This window comes from Bombus impatiens, unplaced genomic scaffold (genome assembly GCF_000188095.3).
Source record: "Bombus impatiens unplaced genomic scaffold, BIMP_2.2 scf_1055, whole genome shotgun sequence".
NCBI lineage: Eukaryota > Metazoa > Arthropoda > Insecta > Hymenoptera > Apidae > Bombus > Bombus impatiens.
Genome location: NT_177474.1, coordinates 18031 through 35484, shown reverse-complemented (window position 1 = coordinate 35484; position 17454 = coordinate 18031). Strand labels below are relative to the sequence as shown.

Genomic DNA, 17454 nt, shown 5'->3' with positions numbered 1-17454 from the left:
TTTCTTCAAAGTTTTTCAATCTCCTTCGGATTTTGTTGGAGAAACTAGGTTTCGATGCTTGGAAAATCCTTTTAATGCGCGCAAATCGAAATATCGTATTTAATGGCAAATAAATTCTAATAATTCTGTATCGATAAATATCGTGCAGAGATTTATTTATTGACACCCTTAACACGACGGAAAAAGGTTACAAAGAGTATTCGAACGTGTTTCGGATTAAAAACAATTCCAACTTTGAAATTGAAAACTGAAAGAGTATAAAAGATTCAAATTTCACAAAGTTGTGACATAGTTTCTCAGTACCCGTTTACAAAGGCAAACATACCAAATAGCTTTTCGATATTTTTGATCTACCGATATATCTCAACTAAAATATTGGAAAACTTTGTCGCGAGCATAGTAGCTCGGTAAATAATGTAGAGCTTTCGAATACGATTTTTCGCATCTTTTCTAGAATTTTATGAAAAATTGAATAACGAATGTATTATACTATCATACATTCATATTTATATCTGTCTAATGAACGTATATACAAATTTGTTGCTACGACGTAATCGATGCTACGAAATACAATATTTTAACAGCATTATAAAAATTTACATCGCTTCTATCGATAAGAAATTCAAATTGAAAACAAATGTAAGGAAGAAATGAAAGGGAACAGAAGAAACCTCTTTGATGTTACTTTTTTCTATATGTATTAACATCTAGAAATAGAATTTATTATTTATTTTATTTTCGTTTCAGATGCATAATTTATTTAAATATATACATATTTAACAGTACTTTGTAGCATGATTCAACAGCGGTTTTCATTCAAATTGATTTAAAAATGGAAGCACACATCATTGACTTTGTCGGTATACATACGCATAAATGTATATATTTATCGGGTGTTGTAAAAACAGGAAAAAAATTCACGTTGGTAATAAAGTTTTCTACCAGCAATTAATTACCGAACACGACCTCTATATGCGGGCCAGTCATGCGCAGATCTTTGCTCGTTGAATATTTCTTTTTCGATATGGCTACCGAAAGGTTTTGTCGAAAACAAAATTAAAGAAGCAAAAATCTACACGGACAGAATTACTGAATATGATCATCGTGCATTGGTAATTCGGTAAGTCAAGCTTATTCTTTTTATTTCGATGTTATGGGAGGTTATAATTTAAGGGTAAAGTCGTCGAAAGAAATGAAAAAAAAAAATAGCAGTGTAAAAGGGAGAATTAATTAAAAATCAAGGGTTCGCCATTTGGCTATGATCGCTTGATTGCCAAAAATTAACGACGCGAGTGAAAATACCACTGTATTATATTTTTATGGATTAAATCGATCGAACAGCCTTTTGGTTACCTGTATTACAGGTTGTTCCGAAATTTTCATCATGATTTTGTTATTCCTATTATGTTATTAGCAGCATAATTTGTTTAAGCAAGCACCGCTTAATAAAAAGACACACATTGTTTATATAAGTCTCGTTTATTCTCCTATTAACAACAAAACTCACAGCTTTATTCGTATTAGCTGTGTTCATTCTATATATAACATGATTTTATTTCAACCTGAATGGCTATGTTTTTCTCTTTTTATTATCAGTCGCAAAGTAATTTTAAATATTAACTTTGTGTGATGTTAGTGTCTTTACATGGTGCACTTTGTTTAATGTTTTGTGGTACTTGTGTATCCTGGAAACATTATTGGAAATATGAGGTTTCCTTTGTATCGGTAAGTAGCTAGGGATTGATTCCTATATTCCAAAAAAATTATAAGTAGTAGTAATAGTAATAATAATAACATAAATTACTTCTTATTTAAAAAAAACAAATCTCTTTTAATATGAATTCCTTTAGGAGCCCAATTACTTTTTAGAGTTGTTAGCCTAAATATGTAAGTACATATATAAAAATTGATTTATATTATGAAGTGTGTTATAAGAACTTGTTTAAAATGTATTTAAGTATTTGTGTTGTATTTTCCGTTGCTGAAATTATCTATTCAGCAATATTTTACAGCACTTATAAGCAGTTAGCATTAAGCTATTTGCTTTCAAATATAAAGTTATAATAAACCTATTTAACATAAAATTTACTCGATGGAAACTTCACATTTAAATAATATATGTGTATATAAATTGTTTAAGTATTATAGTATATACAACATTAAATGGGTAAGTATAGTTTTTTTACATCTGTAGCTTTATTATAAAAAACTTTGAAAAAAATAAATCACAAATGATTAAATGAAATTGCTGCTGCAGGGTTGGCTTATAAAATAACATTATTATTCTGTGAATATATCGTTTCTACAGATATTAGCGAGCATTGACTATATGTATATTACTTTTATAATTTCAAGTTTTCTTTAGAGTAACTATATATTTGTTTCCAATTTATTATTTATAATTAATCAAGAATGTATTTTTCTATACCATTAACTTTATGTACTTTATAGTAATCGTAGTGCAATTAACTAATTCTTATACTTTTATGCCAGCCCTAATGCTGCATTGTTATCATTCTCAAACATGATAGCACTTTTATATTTTCAGAAAACTCAGCAACAATTTTTCATAGACGTGGTTAACCATGCAAAACTTTGATGATCTTGATATAGAGGGACGCAATCCCTCTCATTTATCCGAAGCAGATAAAGAAAAGGTAATGCGTAATAGGAATTGTTTGTAAAAGATATTGTTATTTATTAGAACCTTAGATACATACAACATATCTAATCCAAAGCAGAATTCGCAAAGGAAATCTGTGTTTCTATAATAAAAAATCTTCTACTACTTTCATGTCCAAATTAATGTTATATATTTATATTCTGTGATATGTTATTTGCCCATTCTATAAAGTGTTTATATTTCACAGGAAGAATATGATCGAAAACGTTTAATGAGGAGCAGTGTCACTGCCGAAGATGGCACTCTCAGACCTGTATATTCTGAGACAGAAGATGGTGATATATGGTGTCATATCTGTAATATTGCTCTATTTGGAGCTCATAAATTACTAAATCATAATATGTGTAGTCGTCACAAAATGAAATTAAACGAATGGCCATACCCAGTATTGTTATGGTCCAAACGGTCAGATATTGTGAAAACAGCCCCACCTGTTCAATCGACGGCTATTGGTGATGGCTTGGCACCTGGTGAACCAATACCGCCTGGCATGGAAGATCAAATAACTAGAACAACTACGATTCAGATGAGTCTGGATCGACATAGAAGTTCACCGCTTGTTGGTCTTGAATATCTGCTTGAACTGGTTGACAATGACTCTTGTGAACCCAGTTATACATGTGTTTTGTGTGATAAACGAGGTGATCCTCGCACTGTTATGGCTCACATTACCAGCTATAATCACAGAATAACTTATCTAAATAGACATTTCCCAACAATATCGCGAGCAATTACGGAATTACCGCGTACTCCTAATTATAAGCGTGGAGCTAATGAAATATCTGTGTTAGTGGCAAAGAAGATCGAAGAACGATTTGGAAGATTACAACCGCAGTTGGTCGACAAGAATCAATTCGAAAAGAGTAAAATGCAATACATCAAGAGGGTCTACCAGGACTATCATTTTAGGTAAGTCATGATATTTACCTTTCCACATTTTCGGCTTTCTATACGGTCGAACATTATACGAACATCGGTTCGCGTGATTTTACGAATGTTTATGAACGTGATTCAACAAGGTGCGCGTTAATGATCTTCGTAATTTAATTTACTTTTCCTTTAAATCAATGGCTGTTTCCTACGTGCAGGGAAACGCCAGAATTAACATTTATGGATGTTTACGATGTGCGATGGGTAACAAACTTTGAAGAGAAGATGGCAGAAATGACTGGTAATAGTAGTTCAAAGAAAGGTGAGTATATGACAATCTATATCTTCAATGTACATCGTTTGTGTATTTACAAGTATTGAATCGTTCAATAATCTTGTATTAAGATTCTCAACCTGCCAATGAGAAGCAAGACAATAAACATAAAAGTGAAGATAAGAAAAATGAAAAATCATCGCCGAAGAAAACAGACTCGAAGTCAGATACTACTAAATCGTAAGTTAATGCTTACCTTTGATTACGAATTGTGTATATAATATTTTGATTTAACAGGATTCGTTTAATGTTTTTGTCAATATTTAATTTTTGACATTTTCTTCGTTTAAATAAATTTGACGAGTAATATGATAATCCAGAAACAATATAAATATATGGAATATGATCATATGCCTTCCTTCGTTAATAAAGCCACTCAAAATCAAGTGTTGAATTAATGTTTTGTCTTTTTTTAGGGGTTTCAAGATCCGTATTCTCACAAGGGATAAATTAAGTATTCGTAAACCCCTAGATAAAGACGAAGAGAACGTGAAAAAGTCCCCCAAACGTCCCTCCGACGAGACGAAATCTCTCTCGTCGCTTTCGAGCATATCAAGTAGCCCATCGCCATCGCGTTCGAGATCACGAACACCTATTCGTAATCGTAAAGCCAGTTCAGTAGATAAAAGTGGGAAATATCGTAGTAAATCGCGATATTCGCGAGATCGTACGCGTTCTCACACTCGTTCACGTTCGCGTTCCCCAGAACCTCTTAGGGAGCGAGATAAGTGGGACAAATATCGAGAACAAATCAGACGTGCCGAAGAAACTCTTGATCGCGCGTTGAAGTTCCACGAGAAAAACCCAGAAAAGCATCCATCTTATCCCGACGAATGGAAAAAGTTTTGGAATAGGCGATATAAAGAATTACAAGCCGAAGGTAAAGATCCAAGCAAACATGACTTTAAACCGGAGTGGATCGAGTTTTGGAATAAACGAATGCGGGAAATTCATAATGAACAGCTGCAACAGCGGAAGGAAGAGATCAGGAAACGATTAGAATTGCCGGAAGATAAGCCACCGGAGAAATGGATTCCATCGAGCAGGCGCGACAGATCGCCTAAAAGAAGTCGCCATCGTGTGGAGAGCGATGACGAAGTGGAGTATGTCGGTACGAAAACAATAAAGACGGATTATTATGATCGTCATGACATTAGAGAACGTGATTACGCTTACTCTTCATACATACGTGGAAGAGGAAGCATGTATAGAAGCACTTATTATCCTCGGGGAATTCCACCACGTACCAGACCGATACATTACGCGACACCATATCCGGTAACAGATAAGTCTCCGAGCCCTATACCAGACGAGGTATTGACCGAGGATTTAGAAGTTGTCGGTTTATTGCGATTACTTACTGCACTAGAGGGTCAGTTAGGTTCTCTTGGACCAAAGATAGTATCCCTTCTTTCGAAAGCGTTAGCAGCGGAAAAAGCGAAACCTAATTCTGCCGAGGAATTACTGTACGACGAAGAAGTGTGTGTATTGTTTGAAACAGTTAAAGAAAAATTAAAAGGCCAATTATTTGCGGGAATGATAGAAAAAATGGCCATAACGCCAACAAAAACCGCGATACAAAATATTGCTCAATTGCTGCATAAGGCAACAGAAAGCAAAAAGAAAATGGAGGAGGAGAAAAAGAAGAAACACGAACTAGAAGCTGCCAGATCGACGAGCTATATGCCTAGAACAGCTATCTACCAAAGGCCGGTTGAGATAATTACACCCGCCATTAAGTCCGAACCCGTTAGCGTACCCGGTGTCGGAACTGTAGATAAGGTAGCTATAGCTCAACAGATAGCAGCTGCTTTGGTAGCTCAAGGTAGATCTAACGTATCGCAAGAAGAATTAGAAACTCTCATTAACGCAGTTGTAGGAATGGCTGAGGCATCTAAAAATTCTGATAAACCAGTAACTACCGCAGATTTCGTTAAAGGACTATCAAGTGGAAATAATACTCTACCTGAGACTACAACGCATGCTGCACCTGCTGTTTCAACAACGGTGGATACAGTTGAACGCCAAACTTCCAGAATGGAAAGTTTATCGGATTCGGACTTGAAATCGCTTTTACAGAATTTTAAAGACCTAACCACTCAGGAACAACACGGACTTATTAATTTTTTAAAGAAGTTAGAAGTAACCGACCCAGTTCGAGTAGAAAAGTTAAGAGCGTTTGTTAATTTGGGCATGACGTCGGTAGCGTCAGCAGTACCAAAAATAAAATCTCCAACGCCAGAAAAAGTAGAGATTACGTCTAAGTCGAATAGGAGTATTTCTCCATTCTCCGGACGTAAGGCAAATCAAAATCTCGTAGAGGAGGAAGATAAATGGAAACCTAAGATAGATATGTTTGCGAACGATGACGAGGAAGAACAACAGATTAAAAATGACAATGACGATAAACAAAAGACGAAGTTAGATTTATCAGATGATGATGATGATTACACGTTTGAAGATATATATAAAGCAGCGGATAAAAATGTTAGTGAGAATGAAAAAGCAAAGAAAAAGTCACGAGCGTTTTCGAAATCATTGTCGAATTCGCCGCGATCATGGACGCGCTCTCACTCGCGTTCGAGATCACGTTCTCCCGTAAGATCAAAGGAATTAACGAAAACTAACGACCCAAATGCGATTTTAAACGAGACGAAGCGACTGATAGCTAACATAATGGGTGATCTTCCAAACAAATACGTGCCAAAATCGCATCTACCACTCGGAAACGATAATTCTGAGAAAAATATGGCGAAACCGGTAGATTCAATGTCTAACACATCAACAGCTGCAATGCCGAGTTTTTATAATCAAGAATATGTTCAAAATAATCAACAATCTTGCTCCCGTCCACAAGGACCTTCTTTAAGTTATCCAAACATGTCCAATCAACAATTCCAAAATTATCCTCAACAAGTTTATAGTGGTAATCAGGGTTACATGGATAATAGTTATAATTATCAAGGATACGGTGGTCTAGGGAATCAGGGTCAATACAGTGGACCGTCCATGACGTCGAATCAATATCCGACTCAACAAAATTACGATACATCAGCTTACGTTGGATCGGCCACGGCTCATTCTTCCAGTTATTCACAGCAACAACAACAACAACCATACGGAAATTACGTGCAACAACAGCGTTTCTATTAACGTGACATTCGATTTACAGGCTAATCGAGAATATACAGAAATTTTACATAATTGTAAAGCTATTTACAATTGTTAAGGGATTTTTACCTTAGACACTATTACAGTGTCTAATGTGAATGTTTAAATGTTACTAGTTCAAGAACCCTAATCAAGATTTAGAGATGATCAGGATCCTGTTGAGTTTATAATTTAACAGAATTGATGTAAATACGTTTTAATGTAGCGCTCTTTTTCACTACTGCGTTAGTAGAGTAACTTTTTCACTACTGCGTTAGTAGAGTAACTTTTTCACTACTATGCCAATCAGAAGTACCCTGATCATTTCTATAAGAAAGAAAAAAGGTTAATAATACGCTTATTTCATTGTCACAGGACTTCCCGATATATTTCACATTTACATTTGTCGTTTCTCTTCGTGCAGAAAAATTTATTTCCCCGTCGTTTTTTATACGTTTATAATCGCGCATCTCGCCCTCGTCGGTAACGAGAAAATTAAATACAAAAGAAAAAAAAATACAATGAAATCTTTCTTAAAGTGTATCGCGTACAGGCGTGGAGTGAGTGTTTCTAAAGATGGAGTGTTTTTAAAAAACGATCGATGTCAACGGGACGAAAGTAAGTAAAGAAAAAAAGAACTTGAAACGAAAAAACGACTACTTTATACTACAATTTTGTTATGCTAATTTTAATTCGATCAATTGTTCATCGTTTTATAATTTAGCAGTTTCAGATACGTGTGATAAAATATCAAAGGAGTCGAAAGTAATGATGTTATTTTTACAAGCACTTTTAATGTTTAAAAAAAAAATATATATATATATATAATATCAAGGGTAACTATATGTAATTTTACAGTAAAAAAGAAGAATTGTAAAAAGCATTAGATTAAATGAGTAAACTATAATCTTCATTTGTAAATACTTTTAAGCGTGTAAGTTCTCCATGTATCCGCAAAACTACAAAGATACAAAAAATCCTTAAACTCGGTAGTGGTACTAGTGAGATTAAAGCACATAAGTTTAATTGTATAAAGAAGGAAAAAAACACATAAACGAGTTATATTTCTTCTTATGTTTCGCATTTCTATTCTAACAAATACTACAAAAAAGGCAAACAAAAATTACGCATTCCAGTCTTCATAAACGAATAGGAATCTGACTTGGACACAGAAATAATCGATATATTAATACCATGTGGCTGCACAGTGCACACTGACTAGAGAGTTACAAAGATTTCGGCTATTTCGTGCCTATCGATGCACACAGAGTACCATGTGTCGTATCACAACGAATCGTATAATTATATATATATATATATGTATATATATAATTATATTAATACATATAATTATATACATACATATATATATATATACATATATTAATCAAAGCTCACAATGCGGTTCGTACAATATTTACACGTTTCTTTACAGACTTTATCGGAACGTATTAAAAAATTGTCTACTTCGGTACGAGACCTCTCATCTTTGGATAAACCGGCGCTGGGATTTGAGGGATCTTTCCAACGCTTTTAGGTCGTATTTTCGCGGATTGTAAACGTGGTTTCGATCTAAGTTTCGCACTAGACGCATCGACGTCAATGTCTCCTTCGTCTCGCAACGCTTCTTCGAGAACAGCTTGAATCGTAGGTGCGATAGCGGGTCCTTGATAGTCTAGCGTTGTTCTAGCTGGCATATCTAGGTCTAGATTCAATATATTTTCACCCGCATAACGACTACCTCCTCCCATGGCTAGAGCAATTCGGGCATATTCGGAGACTGGCCTACGGGCACCAGGAATCGACGTGGGTCTCCTTATCAAGTCTACGCTGGATGGTTCTGTTTCCTTTACTACCCAACCGTCTTCTTCTTCGTCGAGGTGAATTCTCGATAGGATCTTATTCTTCTCTTCGTCGGGAATGAAATTCTCGATTATAAGATACTTTAGTTTTAGTTCCTTCATTAGCTCGTGTTGAGTTTGTTCTAAGTCTCTTCTGTCTCTGTTGAAGTCGTTAGTGACGTCTTCGAGTTCCTGCTTGAGAACTTGTAACTTATTGAAACATTTCCTGAGTTTCCTCGACTTCACATCCACTTCTTGTTGCAAGTTCGAATAAGTTTCTTTCACGCCTAGCATAGTTAGCTCTTCGTCCTCCAGTTTCTGTTGCATTTCGACCTCTCGTTTCTTTCTCTCGGCAATTTCCGCGGCTTTCTGTTCCAGTGTTCTCTGTTGTTCGTTAGTATGGTCAATGATATTCTTACCACCGCAAAGCATCTTACTTTCCAAATCCTTTATTCTCATTATGAGTGCCTCCGTCTCTTGCTTCTCGGCTTTCAATTGTTCCGCAATTAATTTCTTATCCGTCTCTATTTTATTATCCTCTCCCCGACTGTCTTCCGCTTCCGACTCTGAGTCCATGGCTTCGTCTCCCTTCTTTCTCTTCGATTTCTTCTTTCGTTTCTGCACAGTGCCCTTTTGCGCCAGCTTCTCCTTCAATCGGCCGATCTCTTCCTGATACTGTCTCAATAGCGCGTCCTTCGGATCTTCGTTTATTTTTGGTTTGTTCTTAATGTTCTTTGCCCGATTCGCGTACCGTAACGTTGTCAAAGACTCGTCGTAATTGTAACTAGCGGGCCCAATGTTTGCAACCATGATGGTCTTCGAGTTACCACCTAAAGAGTCCTGCAGCAGCCGCGTTAACTTGGAATCTCTATACGGCACGTGCGTCGTCTTCCCGTCTACCAGGGCTGAAATTACATTTCCTAGTGCTGATAAGCTCAAATTGATTTTACTGGCTTCCTTGAGTCTCTCGCCAGAGGCTCCAGTCTTGCTTTGCCTTTCACTGCCCGCGAGATCTACCAGGTTCAAACGACCGACCCTAATCCCACTGCTATCATCAATCGATCCCATTTCAATAGTGATCAAAAATATCGCGTGCGACCTGGAACTATGTTCGTTCATATTCGTCGCGCCAATGGTTCTATTCTGATTTCCGGTGTTCATCAACTGCTGAATTTCAACGGCGCTCTTGCACACCGACGTGGATAGGTCTTTAACGAACACACCAGTGTCTGGTTTCTCCTTCAACTCGAATCGGAGACTCTGATCGGGCTGCAAAAGGTCGCGAATCTCTTCCTGATATATTTCAAGGTAACTAGCTCTCACCAAATATTGCATGTTCTCTGATCTGCCTATGTGATTAAAAATATGCTCGAACGATCGTGGAATTACACCGCGTCTCTCGTGATCGCTCTTCAGGCCCTCCATGGTGTACGTTTTGCCTGTTCCGGTTTGGCCGTAAGCGAAGATGGTACCGTTGAAACCGTCAAGAACCGAGGATACCAGTGGCCTGACCGTTTCCTCGTAGAGGTCTTGTTGGCTGGAATTCCAGTCATAGACCGCATCGAACGTGAAAACTTTCACATTGTCGGTGGAAGGATCGTCCCGCGGATGACGAATCTCGACCACTCCCCTCGAAGGGAATACGTCGACCACACGCGTATAACCACGGGCTAACTCTTTCTCGTCCATCGGTCTGCAACGCACGACCACCTGGACGCGCTGGGTCACGACGTCCGCCGAGCCGCTCGTCTTCATGCTCTTCTTTTTCCAGGTTTTCAGCTGGTTGTCCGACTTATCCATGTTGACGGCTGATACGACTTCACCTGAGAAAAACGCAACGGTGAGACTCTGGACTCGAGCACGCATGCAACTACTTTGCAAAATCAATACTTAATCCCATTCGACCCATTGCAAAATCGGTGAAATTGTGAAATAACCGTATCGTAAAAAGTGATAGTTGATCTTGTAAAGAAAACGGATAATATCGTGTTTTATGAATTAATAAAGGTTTTATGGAAGCAACGTGACGTCTCGTTTGTTTAATTTTACGATTGTACGTGTACTTCTTAGCAATTGTTGCCGTTAATGGAAAAGTGACGAACAAGGCGCCGGTTGACGTAACTGTTTGTACTTGCGTGATCTTTAGTGTGTAGGAGTAGTGTGTAGGATCCGCTGCATGGTCGTTGATTAATCGAAACACAATTGTTTTATTCCCCCGACGAAAGTTAAGTATCCGTTTCTTCGTTAACGACAAGGAGCGAGAATACTCGTAAGCATCTCGTAATTCACGCATATTCCGATTTCTTTTTAATTACGAATTAGAATTAAGCAGAGAAATCGTAAAAATTGCGTTGGAATGCGGCCGCGATTTTGTTAACGTTTAGCGAGAAACTTTCTTGATTTTTCGAAGCATTCTTTGACTAGATGCTCTGTTATTTTTAACGGGAAAAAAAGAAACGAAAGTACGTACACGTAGTACACCTTAACCAAACATCGCGTGACACGTTCTACATAAATGTCGGCACTGTATATTTTTCCAACAATACACACTTACCTTCTGAAGTTTCTCAAGCAACAAGCGCACGCACGTACAAGACACGTTACTATAAAGGTACGACGATTTTTCGTCGTATCCGCATGTTACCCTTATCCGCAAAGTATTGATCCATTACTTGCTTTCTAGGATTTACACTAACGCGCGCTCTTTTTATTTCCACTTGTTCGAACACTTCTAATTCGTGGGTTGGTCTGAGTTCCTCCTTTAATCAGAGCACGATGCTCGAACGAATCATTAGAACGGTTGACGATGCATTGCGATAAAACGCAGAAACAACCGCATCGTATTTTGACAGGAAAAACGTATTACAATCAAGCGTGCGCACTCAACTTCCCTCACTCGTTTCCACGGACTTACTGAATCGATCTCTCGTTTAATCACTGGATATATTTCTCAAGATAGTCGTGTCGATGTTGGTATACGAAAGTTTGTAGAAAGAAATTTACTTTATCGACGAATCGCATTTTCATTTTTTTAAAACCTTAAAGAAACAATAATGTTGGTATAAGTTATTTAATTCACGTTGGAAAAGTTAATCGATATAATATTATCTGCAGAATACTATGATAGTAAAATAATAACTATTTTTATATAATTTTGTGTTTTTTTAATTAAAATATGTGAATGTGGTCGTATATATATGCACATGTATACATATATATATATATATATATAACTGTTGTATTCGAGAATTATTACGTTATGTATAACAAATATTTCACGTTTGGGAAATATTAAGTAAATTTCCCAAACGTAAATATTTCATAAATTAAAAGGCAATTAAAATATTATTCTTATCTATAACTACGATCTTTTAATCAAGGAAATGACGTTTTAGTTTGTAGTTAGCTTCGTGGCGTGCAAGTCACCTCGAAAGGGTGCTGTGACAGTGTTATTACAAACATTACATTTAATTAGTAACTGGAATCAATGTTGAAAAATTAGAAGAGTTTTATATAAATTTACAGTGAAGTTAGTGTAATACATTAAATTGATAGGAGTAAACATTCTTGTTACATAAAATCATTCCACTAAAAGCTTTTCCAAGCACTTCGTATTTTAGCCTGAAAATATCATTTTTGGGAATTACTTTTATATAATTATTTTAATAGCAGATTACTCGAAGTTACCCGTTTCAAGCAGAATAATTATAGGATTATATGCATAATTTTTTTTTTAGTTTATTGTTTTAATGTCCTAACTCTTTGCTGCTTTCTCTGTTTCAGACAAAATGAAATTGTGGTTAGTTGTAGTTCACATCATCTTGGTTGCAACCAACATATGGGTCACAGCACATTTTCATGAAGAGCTTCCCGAAGACAATGAATTTGCAGAGTTTGAAGATTTCGAAGAAGAGAAGCCAGCTCAAACAATCAATGATCATAATATAGAACACCTTAAAGAATCAAATAATAATCAAGATTTCGACGAGGAAGATGTTTTAATTGTGGATGGTGATAGTGAATTTGATCATTTCCAAGATGAAGAAGAATTTGAGGGATTAGATGCAGCTGGAGGAAGTGCAGGGCCAAAAAGTGATGAACCTTCTACTTTAACGATCACAAAAATACCACTTCATCTGCGTGCAAGATGGGATAGCTTTTACTTAGAGATACTAATGATTATTGGGCTATTAGTATATTTTATCAATTATGTAGCAGGACGTTTTAAAAATGCCCATATAGCAGAGGTGTGGCTCATGGAACATAAGCAGCTTTTGTTGGATAATTTCTCTCTTGTTGGAGATACAGGAAAATCGAGCAAAGATATATCTGAAAGTGGTTTGGTAAAAGAAAGTCAGTCTCATTATAGCTTGTATTGTTCAGGGAGAGTTGGGTGCGATTCCATGTTAATTGAATTGAAATTAATTAAGAGGCAAGATTTGGTTGCGGTACTAGCACAGCTTGTGAGGCCTCAAAATGATCAGGCCCATATACGTGTAGAATTAGCAAAAGATGAAACAGATAGTTTTGTATTAGCAATAGCTACAAAAAGGACTGCAATGCATTTAGTACGTGATATGGCTGATATTAGTGTTTATTGTCCAGAAAAGAGACCAGGGGAAAAATTTGGTCTTCCATCAGGTTTTTATGTAATGTCTGAAATTGCTGAAGCAGCATCAGCTATTTTAGATACAAGAGTTTTACAAGCATTTTCAAAGTTTGCACCATATATAGATTACATACATATTAGCGATCAATTTAGTGGTCCAAAACAACAAGAGTAAGTATTAAATACGTTTTGTTTTAAGAATAATGTTTTTCTTGCTTCATGTTGCCATACCTTTAATTTCACTTTAGAGATACAACTCAGCTAACGATGCCTGAAGTAAAAAGAGTTTTACTTGTTGGATTAAATATAAGTATTAAAGGACGTACCACTAATGCAGAAGGTCAAGAAAAATTAAAACTCCTTTTACAATTAACCTTCTATTTATTAGATAAATTACGTCGTTTTAAATTATCCAAAGAGGTTTGAATATATATATATATATATATGTATTATTTTAAAATTATATTATTATTCTAATTTGTACTGTTGTTTTATTCATTGAAATTTCATCCTATTTTTAGGGTAAAAGCAAAGCGGATAAAAATAGATTAAGAGTAGAGGAAGCATTTTTAAAAACAACTCATGCAGCAAGAGCTGAAGCAGCTGCACAGCGAAGAGAAGAACGTCGTAGAGCTGAAAAGGAACGTATATTACAAGAAGAAGATCCTGATAAACAAAGAAAGTGGGAAGAGAAAGAACAACGAAGACTGGCTAAAAAACGAGCACCTAAAATGAAGCAGCTTAAGGTGAAAGCATTATGACCAAATAAAACTAATTATAGAGAATTTGTTAAAACTTTTGAAGAGCTATAAGTTGCTCAATTGAACTGCCTACTTAATTTAGCTCATATAGCAAAGCTGTATCATTTCAACCATATTTACGTATTTCTTACAACTATCAAAATTTCATTAAATAGCTTTAAATTGTCACAGAGGTATAGTAAGTACATATTACATACTTAAAATCGACCTCTGTGAGATAAAAATACTTTTATATTTTTTATTTGTGATATATACCTCCATTTTGTTTTCCTGTTGAAAATATATCTCATTACTGTTACATATTTATTTTGCGCATAATTATTATAACTTATCAAATAAGCCATAAACTCAACATAATATGTTATAAAGATCTTTGACTTGATAAAAGTGCAGCAACATATTATGGGGACAATATATATAATTGTTGTTTTGAACTGATATTAATATTACTTATTGCACAATTTTTGTTGAAATCCACCCTTTTATGTTATAAATATTCTTACTAAATATTTATATCATAATAGTAGACCATAGCTATAAAAAATTCTTCACGCATGTATCCTTTCAATCATATTGATATATGCTGCTCGTAAATCATATTGAAATACTTAAAGCATATTCTTTTGATTACTTAAATAATGACATATATATATATATATTAATCAAAGTAGTTAAAATTAAATAGAGTAAAATATAAGTGAAAAATGGAACAAAAATATTAAGAATATAGGATTTAAGAATAAAATATTAGTATGAAATTTATATTGATTTATAGAAAGTAAATATTTAATAATAATGATATGATGTTAAATACTATTTCAGTGTGCATGAACTGAACATTTAAACGTGAAACTTTATTCAATATTTTTTAATCAATTAGCTAAATGTCATAAATGTTATTCTTAAAACATTTTTTCATCAACACTTTTCAAGCAAATCATTGTTATTTCATAGTATTATATTTATATAGATTAAAAATTATAAGTAAGGAACGTACTGCAGCCATTGATATTATGATGTTATTAAACTTTAGAAGTTATGCCAGGGTTTAGAATAAAAATGAAATATTTAGATTTTTAATAAAGTAACATAAACATGAATCTATTATACTATTTATTATATATACAGATACTTCTTTAGAAGTAAAATAAATTTTCCATTGAAAATGTATGATAGAAGAATATCTTTACAATAATTTTTCACAAACAGATTGCATTGAAACCGTAAATTTCATATTCAATTTGTATATACATATGTGCATTCGAGTACAAAATATTTCACACGGAATATTGTACATTGAAATACAATTTTTTATTAGTATTGATGACTGTCTTACAAAATAAAAAATTGTGATCAGATATAAAATCAGCAATAACGATATTTAAACCACCACGGCCAGGTCGTTTTTTATTTATCCACGGAAGAATTGCTTTTTGACACGATGGTACTAAATCTCTCTGCAATGTACCGCATAGATGTTTCAATACATAAGGAATATCAGGTGTTAAGAGGCATTGTGATACGAAACCGATTTGTAATGGTCGCGTCTTCAATTCGATATCTAAGAAGTTTATAAGCTCGTTAACGTTAACGGTGTTAGGCCATGGAGTGCGCCACAGTCCACTTGGCCATAAATTTGTATAATTTTGTGCATATTCGTTTCTGTAAATAACGATGACTTGGTACTTTTCCAGATTAAGCCAATGTAATGTGATGTGATTAAACGTAGATGCTATGGGGCATAATTTTGTTTGAAATATTCGGAAAATCGTTTCAACGAGATGGTGATGATCCATTTCTGAGAATGAATAAAAATGTTGAAAATCTAGGATTACGATCTCGTTATTGTGATAAGACAGCCATTCTGCTATTTCATGGAGTGGTTGATATATTTTCGATCCGTACAAGCCATGAACAAAATAGATATTCCCATCCGTTGGCTTCGTCGCCACGCGTAAGTCTAAATATCGAATTCCACCATCGAGCTGATCCTTGATGCTTTCATGTTGTGTAATGGACCAATTAAAAATAACAGGTTTTGAAACGAACGAACAATAACGACCAAGAGCTCTGATGTATCTTGGTTCGTCGGGTCCCACGTCACTGTGCCGATTTATGGTATAAGTCATCGTATCATGAGAACCTATTAGAAGTTATCAATTTATATTACATGTACTAATTTTATAATTTTGAGGTTAATATAATTGTATGAAACAGGATCATTAGTTTTTAAATATATCGAAATATATAACTGACAATGTGATTTAAAAATTTTCATTTTATGTAAAATTTTGTGTACGTCGAAAGAAATTTTAAATTTAATATTAATTAATTCTTCTGGATCTAATAAAATTAAATGATCTCTTTAAAACTTTGAAATATAAATATTAATTTTCTAGCTTCTAATATAGATTTTCATAAGACGAGAAAATATTTTGAAACTTACCGGGTATCGCCAAACGTATTATGGGAAGGCTTTTCAAAGCTTCTGGTAGCCGAGTCATCCAGTATTCTAGTTCCTCGTTTACGGTGGAGTTCTTTCGTTTTGATCTGTGTGAAAAATTACTGACACCTTTAATTTCATATTCCATTTTATTATATATTTAGTATTGATGTTGTAGAAAATTTCCTGATGAATTGTTATAACGAAAGAACGGAATGATGTAGGTGACGTGCACCTACTCGTCAAATGACTCGTCAGTAGATGTTCTCCATGCTTTATATCGCTTTTTCAAATTAACGTTCCCACGGTGATGGTGCATTAATCACCTCGCACCTTCTTCCGACACACAACTGGACGGTACAGATTCATAGAACCTAACCTCATGGTCATTCGGTTATTTAGCGTCCCTCTTTTCTACAACCGAGAAGTTAACTGCGGGAATGAGTTCATTAGAAAAAAAGATACTGTTAACGATACGCTGTCATGATATTTATTTATATAAAAAAATCTGAATGTTCTTTTTTATGAATTATTGTAATATTTTCAATATGTACCATTTAGAAAGAGGTGTTTGACACAAATAGTACGATTATATTAAATAATTTTGAAGATAAAATTTAGAGAATTAATTCAAAAGTCTAAATAGTGCATGTGAAATTTTATTTTTCATTGAAATTTAACGAGAACAGTATTTTATTTTATGGAACTACAAACGATTATTAATTATTGGCCTAGGAGCATGGTATCATGTCACGTGTTCTGA

At 34.7% G+C, this 17454-nt stretch overlaps 3 protein-coding genes across 8 annotated transcripts; 1 reads left to right on the top strand and 2 right to left on the bottom strand.

Annotated features, from left to right (window-relative positions):
• Positions 1-938: 938 nt before the first annotated feature.
• Positions 939-16076, top strand: LOC100740916 (coiled-coil domain-containing protein 47). 5 transcript variants are annotated; one of them, XM_003493163.4, is made up of 6 exons: positions 955-1120; positions 2549-2657; positions 2871-3592; positions 3772-3875; positions 3959-4067; positions 4304-7690. In XM_003493163.4, exons 2-6 carry the CDS (start codon positions 2586-2588, stop codon positions 7038-7040), a joined length of 3744 nt encoding a protein of 1247 aa, XP_003493211.1. In that variant the 5' UTR covers positions 955-1120; positions 2549-2585; the 3' UTR covers positions 7041-7690. The 5 variants fall into 5 exon arrangements, with proteins under 5 accessions (XP_012246658.1, XP_003493211.1, XP_033179373.1 ...); XM_024370902.1 differs by lacking the exons at positions 955-1120; positions 2549-2657; positions 2871-3592; ... (1 more) ...; positions 3959-4067; positions 4304-7690 and adding exons at positions 12253-12407; positions 12662-13658; positions 13736-13907; positions 14009-14233; positions 15943-16076; XM_012391235.3 differs by lacking the exons at positions 2549-2657; positions 2871-3592; positions 3772-3875; positions 3959-4067; positions 4304-7690 and adding exons at positions 12662-13658; positions 13736-13907; positions 14009-14680 and having other exon boundaries at positions 939-1120.
• Positions 7983-11802, bottom strand: LOC100742111 (kinesin-like protein KIF3B). Its single transcript, XM_003493173.4, has 2 exons — positions 11433-11802; positions 7983-10701 (listed from the first exon to the last, which is right to left on the bottom strand). The coding sequence occupies exon 2, from the start codon at positions 10676-10678 to the stop codon at positions 8501-8503; it is 2178 nt and encodes a 725-aa protein (XP_003493221.1). The 5' UTR covers positions 10679-10701; positions 11433-11802; the 3' UTR covers positions 7983-8500.
• LOC100741639 (PI-PLC X domain-containing protein 2) lies at positions 15170-17312 on the bottom strand. 2 transcript variants are annotated; one of them, XM_012391240.3, is made up of 3 exons: positions 16925-17312; positions 16695-16798; positions 15170-16391 (listed from the first exon to the last, which is right to left on the bottom strand). In XM_012391240.3, the coding sequence occupies exons 2-3, from the start codon at positions 16750-16752 to the stop codon at positions 15526-15528; spliced, it is 924 nt and encodes a 307-aa protein (XP_012246663.1). In that variant the 5' UTR covers positions 16753-16798; positions 16925-17312; the 3' UTR covers positions 15170-15525. The 2 variants fall into 2 exon arrangements, with proteins under 2 accessions (XP_012246663.1, XP_012246662.1); XM_012391239.3 differs by having other exon boundaries at positions 16931-17312.
• Between the last annotated feature and the right edge of the window lie 142 nt (positions 17313-17454).